The sequence below is a fragment of the Ailuropoda melanoleuca genome, chromosome 1 (genome assembly GCF_002007445.2).
Source record: "Ailuropoda melanoleuca isolate Jingjing chromosome 1, ASM200744v2, whole genome shotgun sequence".
NCBI lineage: Eukaryota > Metazoa > Chordata > Mammalia > Carnivora > Ursidae > Ailuropoda > Ailuropoda melanoleuca.
Genome location: NC_048218.1, coordinates 212,295,154 through 212,302,530, shown reverse-complemented (window position 1 = coordinate 212,302,530; position 7,377 = coordinate 212,295,154). Strand labels below are relative to the sequence as shown.

General features: G+C 44.8%; 1 protein-coding gene across 3 annotated transcripts in view; it reads left to right on the top strand.

The window, feature by feature from the left end:
• Window positions 1-6: 6 nt before the first annotated feature.
• Window positions 7-7,377, top strand: part of NCAPG2 (non-SMC condensin II complex subunit G2) — a 63,837-nt gene continuing 56,466 nt past the window's right edge. For 2 of the 3 annotated variants that reach the window (XR_004619446.1, XM_034640151.1), the window contains exons 1-4: window positions 7-478; window positions 1,352-1,416; window positions 1,695-1,814; window positions 6,960-7,148. Coding sequence is in view for 2 of the 3 variants with exons in the window: in XM_034640151.1 (XP_034496042.1) it covers window positions 1,737-1,814; window positions 6,960-7,148 (267 nt within the window). In the remaining variant the exon portion in view is untranslated. The remainder of the gene's footprint in view (window positions 479-1,351; window positions 1,417-1,694; window positions 1,815-6,959; window positions 7,149-7,377) is intronic. The other variant, XM_034640153.1, reaches the window with a different exon arrangement.

The following is a 7,377-nucleotide window of genomic DNA, read 5'->3' as shown; positions in this document are numbered from 1 at the left end:
CCACAGCGCCCGCGTGCCGCGACCCGAGCCCACGGCCGGCTGGCGGCTCTGAGGCGGCCCCGGGGCGGCGGGCAGCGGGGCCCTGGGCGCGTCGACGCCCGGCGCTAAGTTCAGGGAGGACCGCGGCGCTGGACCCGGCCCCGGGAGAGGACGCCTCCCCGCCCCCCCCCAGCTCTGGGCCCCAGAGGGGATCGGTTCCCTGAGCCCTGCTGCCCGGGCCCCTGTCCCCACGCGCCTGTCATCGTTCTCAGGGGGGAACGGCAGGCTCCTCAGGTGCTGACGGGCGCCGCGCGTCTGCGTTCAGCGCTCCTGCTCCTTCCGTGCCGGAGCCCGGTGTGCCCTGCGATCGGATAACTGCGTGCTGAGATGACGCCTCCCCCTGAGCGCGACGTCTGGCGGGACGGCCGACGGCTGGGGCCCCAATAGTACCGGAGACGCAGAGGGGCCGTGTGCGGCAGACGGAGCGCGAGGCGGACAGGTACTGACCTGTGTCAGGAAACCGGGGTGCCGTAGCGGGAGTCGTCTGCCAGACGTAGTCCGTGGTCGTGGGGCTGCAGCGCCAGGGGTCGCTTGGAGAAGTTCCCAGAAGTACAAGACAGGGGCAGGGTTCGCAGACGCAAGTTGAGGACGTGTGAGTCCGTGTACTTGACTGCACCTTTTGGAATGTTTACTTTTAAGTCCATGAGTGGACACTGGCCAGAATTAGTCATCGAGCCTGTGGCTGGCCACCCTCCCTGCTGCTTAGCCGGGAGGAAGTGAAGTGTTCGTAGCTCCTTAGGATCTGGGCTCTGTGTTAATGATGACTCTGTCCCCATCATTGTTCCCGTTGGTGCCGGTCATTTTCCATATTGCTCTTTATAACGGTGCAGGAGGTGTTCATTCGTCTTCGCGGGGAGGGGTCTTACTGCATGTATGTTCCATCGTTTTGCTATTACTCCATGTTTTGGGATGTCTTTCAGACAGATCACTGCCAGCACCAGGTGGTGTGAATGGAAAATAGGACTTACTGGGGAAAACACAGGCAGGAGGGAGGTTGCACACAACTCCCTGAGCTCTGGCTCCCGCGGGATTGGGTTGAGCCTGCTGTGGTTGGGCACAGCGACAGCACAGAAAGCACATGCTCCGGCTAACAAGCTCCCCCGCGGCCCGTGCCACACTGAGGAGCAGGAGCTGTTACTGGGAGCTTTTGGTAGAGGCATGGCCCTTTAGAAAGGCCGTCTCCAGGAGTCAGCAGCTGGGGTCGGCCTTCACTCTCGCTCTCCCCCTTTTTTTTTTTGGTTTTCTTTTTTCTTTTAGTACTTTCTTTTATTGATTCTAAGACTTTTTTCCCCCCATGTTTTGATGGAATCAGCCTTCTTTTGTTGAGCTGACTCAGACCTGCCTGAGCGTCTTGCTAAGGTACCGAAAGGAGAGAAGGTGAGCCTCCCACAGCCCTTTGGATTTTGCTTTCCTTCATTAGTGGTAACTTCATTAACAATTGATAATAACGTAATGTTATGTTGATACTATCCTTGGTAAAGAGAGTAAGAATTATTTTTTAGATATTATAACTTGTTTTATGTCAGAATATTGTTAAAAACTGTCTACAGTTTTTTGGGTTTTTTTGCAATTTTGTATGTTAATACCAAATTACATCTTGTAGGAAAAGATATATTTGCAAATTCAAATTTCAGTATGATTGTGTTTTCTGCTAGGGTTACAGAATAAATGCCATATGAAAAACAGTTTCATCTGTCATGGAAAAACGAGAGACGTTTGTACAAGCGGTGTCTAAGGAGCTGATTGGAGAATTTTTGCAGTTTGTTCAACTTGATGTAAGTTTATGTTTAGCTATATTGTGATTTGATTGTTAATTACATCCACAAGTAAAATATAGTCATCTCAGTGAATCCTTAGGGAACAAGGTTTATTTAGAAAAACAGAACTATACTCAAATACACCTGCTAATGGGCAACTATTCACAAATTGTATTTCCTGCTTCCTTTGAAGAGAGTTGTAAGAATGCTAAGTGATGTAACACAGTGTGCTTCTATTTACTTAAATATTTGATGATCTCTTGCTTTGTGCATGGCACAGTGAGGAAGACCTACTTTTTTGGTCCTCAGGTTATTTACAGTGTTGTGGTAGATCCAGGTCTGTAAATACAGCAGAGTAAAAAGGCTAAGCTGGGACAAGGATATGGGAGGGGGCCCAAATCCAGCCATGGATTGCTTCCTATCCCAGTGGAAAGGGTATGGAAGCTATGATATAGAGAGTAAACAAGTCAGCCAGTCAAAGACAGATGTGGGGAAGGACCTCTCCAAGTATAGAAGGGATAACTTTAAAGACCGGAGAAGGCACATTGTATTTAACTTGAAGACATTCAACAGGGCTAGGGTATAGAAATGCCAGGTCAGGAGGAGGCAGGGGCTGAGATTTAAATTACGTCAGTCCTTCTTCACCATTTTAAGGAGCCGAGAATTTATCCTGAGAGGTGTGGGCACTTGTACACGCACAGATTGAAGAGGGCAACACGAGATCCCAGAGAGTAGTTGAAGAGCCCTGCATTATGGTGGTTGCATTAGGAGATGGACGTGGGAAGATGTGAGTGCCTTTGTGAGCTGTCAGGTGTTGAGATGGTGGTGCTGTTGACTGGATACGGGTCAGGAAAAGGGCCAAGACAGATTCTAGGTTCTGACTTGTGGTGCCTTTCAGTGAGATCAAGGATGTGAGGAAAAGGCAGGTTTGAGCAGGAAGATAGGCTCAATTTGCGACGTTCTGCATGACTACCAGGGGAATGTGCACAAGTTGATGTCCAGGAGGTGGATGGATAGCTGTGTTTGAGGCCCAGGAAAGAGGTCTGGATAGAGACATATTTGGGTGTCCTCAGTGGCACTTGGAAGTTTCAGTCATGGGAATGCATGGGATCATCTGTAGTGTAATCAGAGAAGCGAAGCCTAGGACAGAGCTCTGAGGAACCCCAACACTTAAGGTCCAACTCTAACACACTTGTGACTTTGCAGCAGAAAATACATACCTCAGGGGCGCCTGGGTGGCACAGCGGTTAAGCGCCTGCCTTCATCTCAGGGCGTGATCCCAGCGTTATGGGATTGAGCCCCTACATCAGGCTCCTCCGCTATGAGCCTGCTTCTTCCTCTCCCATTCCCCCTGCTTGTGTTCCCTCTCTCACTGGCTGTCTCTCTCTCTGTCAAATAAAAAAAAAATAAAATCTTAAAAAAAAAAAAAAAAGAAGATACATACCTCACTTGTTCTGCTCATGCCCTGAAAATTAAATTAGTAGTAATTAAGAAGTAGAGAAGAACCTAGTAGGAAATTTGTTGCTAGCAACATTTATGAAGTCATTTTTCTTTATAAGAGGAAATGATCTTATTATATGGTTTTGTATTGTAAAATGGTACTCTGTAAACTTAAAAATAACCAGCACAAACTCACAGGCAACACATCACAGAAGTGTCTATAAGAGCAAACTATTTAGATGTTACATAAATGCCTGTTTTAGTAGGAGTACAGATGATTTGTATTATCAGATGTGCAGTACACATGTGGCTTAAAGTTTACAAGATTATTGTTGCAGACTGGTATTAACTAGTCATAGTATTAACTAATACCACAAACTTAACTGATGACGATGAAGCTCAGTTAGTATCAATTTAAAATCAAAAGGCCAGGTAGCAGCATTTGGTTAGCACAGTCCATGCAAGGTCACACTGGTGCTGTGGTGACAGCGCCCTTTGAGGTGCTTGCCTCCAACTACCCTGGTCACATGCTGGAGAGCCCTGGACTGTTGCTCAGCAACGGACATCTCAGGAGGATGCTGACTTCGTCCTCATATTCATAGGCATTCGTTTTAGTTTATGAGTACCAAGCTTTATTAACACTTAATAATTTAGTATCTCACTCACCGTGTAGCTCTTAGTTAAACATGAAAATGAGAAGATGTAGGATTGCGCATCACTTGTTTTCTTTGAGTTGAATGGTATGAAATGCCATTCTGTAGGTTAGGATAGTTGAATAATGGCAGTTTCACATGGTCAGCCAGATAATTAAGTCCGTTTGAAGCCTATTAGGTGGGCCTCCCCACATAAATCAGTTCTGCTATAATGCAACATACACATTGCCAAAAATCGCTGTACTCTGCAGAACAGGCAATGAAAACCAGAAGGATTATGGGACAAGTGGGGTTAAGGGCATAACACTCAAAAACCTCACCAGTGACACGTTAAAAAAAGATAGTGACCTAATAAAAAGCAGTTTTATACAAATTAACTCACTAAGAAGTACACAAATACCGTAGTAAATGTGACATTTACATTGGAAAAGATCCTAAGTTTGCAGGTGGAAGTGGGTGCCCGTGTTCCCAGGGGCTAGCCTGCCAACCCTGTGGGTGACAGGAAGAGAACAGAGAAGAAAAATACAGACCAGGCTAGGAGGACAGAGAACATTGAAGAGAGCATTGGTCAGAGGGTTGCATCGAGGTGGGTCATGAAGGTGGGAGGGACCCAGAGTGTGGATGGTGAGGCTTGCAGCACATGTGGGGTCTCAGAGGCTGACAGGTGTCTGGGGTGTGTGTTTTCTCTGACTCTGAGGGTCCATTCAGTGGGCGCAGTTTTCTGCATTCACCTACTGATGAAATCCCACATAAGTAAACCAGAAATTGCCCTTTGCGGAAATTGCATTGGAACAAATTTGCTTTTTCAAAACAAGTGTTATGGAGCAGCACTGACTGTGCCCTCAGTAGTTCTCTGAGAATGGAGGGTCAGTGTCAAGAGGAGGTCAGGACCCAGGATAACTGCCATTTAAGGAGTTTGTCCTGAGTGGTCTTTGGATGCCAGGCTCTGCTCTGGGGGTTGGGATACAGCACATACCAAGTTTCTGCCCAAAGAGAGCTTAGTTGTAGAGATGAAGGGAGAGAAACAAGCAGGGTAGAGGTTGGGAGTGCAGTGTGATTTTGGTCAGAGATTGGAATGGGCCCTTGGAGACTGAGGGAAGAGAATTCTGGGCAAGAGGGATGGGGAGGGGAAGACCCTGAGGCACGTGCACACCTGGGCAGCTCAGCTGGGGCTTCCTGGGACAGGAGGGAAGATGGTAGGAGTTAGGGTGGGGAGGTAGCCTTGGAGGGCCCTGGAGAGGCTACCTGCTCGCCACTTTGCTACTGAAATAACTGCAGAGTTAAAGGAAAGTTGCAGAAGAATCCTGAATCCCCTGCGCTCAGATTTGCCATTTACCACCTGCCATGTTTCCTTTATCATTCCCTGCATTTACCTGTTCTTTTTGAGTCATTTGGGCGTCTGTTGCAGGCATTTGTCTCATTCCTAAATATTAGTGTGTATTTGCCTAAACAAAGATATTCTCTTATGTCATCACAATAAAAATTCTAAAACTCAGGAAATTTGACATTGGCACAATGATACTGTTATCTGCAGTACATATTCATGTTTTTCCCCTGATCCAGGGCCCCGTTCAGTCTGACACATTGCATTCAGTTGACTTGTTAGCTTCTTCTAGAGAGCTTCTCACCCTTACTTCATTTTTCATTACATTGACAGTTTTGAAGGGTGTAGGCAGCTATTTTTTGGTATATCCTTCAGTTTGCACTTATTTGATGATTCGATTAAACTTATTTTATGCATTTTGGCAGGAGCTGCATAAGTGGTGTTCTGTCCGCCTCAGTGGAGGCAATGATGTCCATTTGTCCCATTATTGGTGAGGTTAGTTTAATCAGTCACTTAGGTTGGGTTCCACCAGATTCCTTCATTGTGAAGCTACTATTTCCACCTTCATAATTAATCGTCATTGGGGAAGTAAGTTGAGATTAAATAAATACCCTGCTCCTGATCATACTTGTACCCACGAGTTTTAGTATCAATTGATGATTCTTGCCTGAATCAATTATTACTATAATGGCTATAAAGTTGTGATTTTCCAGCCACATGTTCCTTCCGTATTTATTTGTTGGTGTTCTAAAGCCTGCTGATGCTATTTGTTATCTGTTATTTATTTATTATCAGTATAGTTTCACTGGTTCTTACTTTATTCATTGGGTTATAATCGCTATATCCCAGTATAATCGCTATAACCCAATTCATTGGGTTACTGTCACTGTTTCAGTGCTCACATTAGCTGCAGGCAGCCCCTTTATAATGGATCCTCTACCCTTTTGATAACAGTTTCTGTTTGCTGTATCAAAGAGTAAGTGAGGTCATCTGCTCAGAGTGAGAGGAAATGGTTGGCTCAGGGGTTTTTAGGATAGTTGAGAGGATCTGATGTACTCTCATTGGCTAATGGAAGAGAATGATGTCTAGAGACGAGTAAGAGGTGGGTGTTGAGGGCCCAAGTTGGGTTAAAGATCAGAAACTTCAAATACACTCAATTGGCTTTGCTGTGTTAGGAGCTGGAGCTATATAGTTATTATTGTATAGCTCGAGCACACTTTTTTGCCCTAATTATAAGCCTGGAGATGGTAGACATCTGGATGGATTGATTTTGAGAAAGGATTTTTCTAAGTGGGTGAAATTTTAAACTCCTAGTAACCTAGGGCTGAATAGGTAGAGGAGGAACCTGCTACTTTCTATTTTATTTATTTTATTTTATCTTATTTTATTTTAAAATTTTATTTATTTGAGAGAGAGGGCATACAAGCTGGCAGAGGGGCAGAGGGAGAGGGAGGAACAGACTCCCCACTGAGCAGGGAGCCCAATATGGGGCTCAATCCCAGCACCCTGGGATCATGACCTGAGCCAAAAGCAGACGCTTAACCAGCTTAGCCACCCAGGTGTCCTGGAATCTGCTGCTTTCTGTCTCATGATTTCTCTACTTTTCCCTTTAGGAAAAGTATTTCAGAACTACAACTCAGCTCTTGAAATGGTACTTAGCACTTAAGCTTTTCTTTCAATGCCATTATAAAAGGGATAGAACTAATTTTTGTATTTGAAATATAACGATTGCTATTTATTTTGCAGAAAGATGCTTCTGACCCTTTCAGCCTAAATGAACTACTAGATGAATTATCAAGGAAACAGAAAGAGGAGCTATGGCAAAGGCTCAGGAGTTTATTGACAGATGTGTTGTTAGAAAGCCCAGTGGCTGGGTGGCAGATGGTGGAAGTCCAGGATGAAGATGATATGGAAACAGAGCATGATTCAAAAATGGTATAGTAGTCTTTCAAATATAAAACTTGTTACCTTTTCTTTGTTAAAAAATAATTAGTTATTGTATATAATTGAATTTTAAGTTAAGAAGCTTAAAGCTAGAAGTTATGAATATTAGAAGTCTGTTTATTATAGTTTTACTTTTTCCAATCCTGCTGTTATTAATCCGCTATTCAATGTTGCTGTTCTTTTTGGATAACTGACCTGTATTCAATTTTTTTTTTTTTAA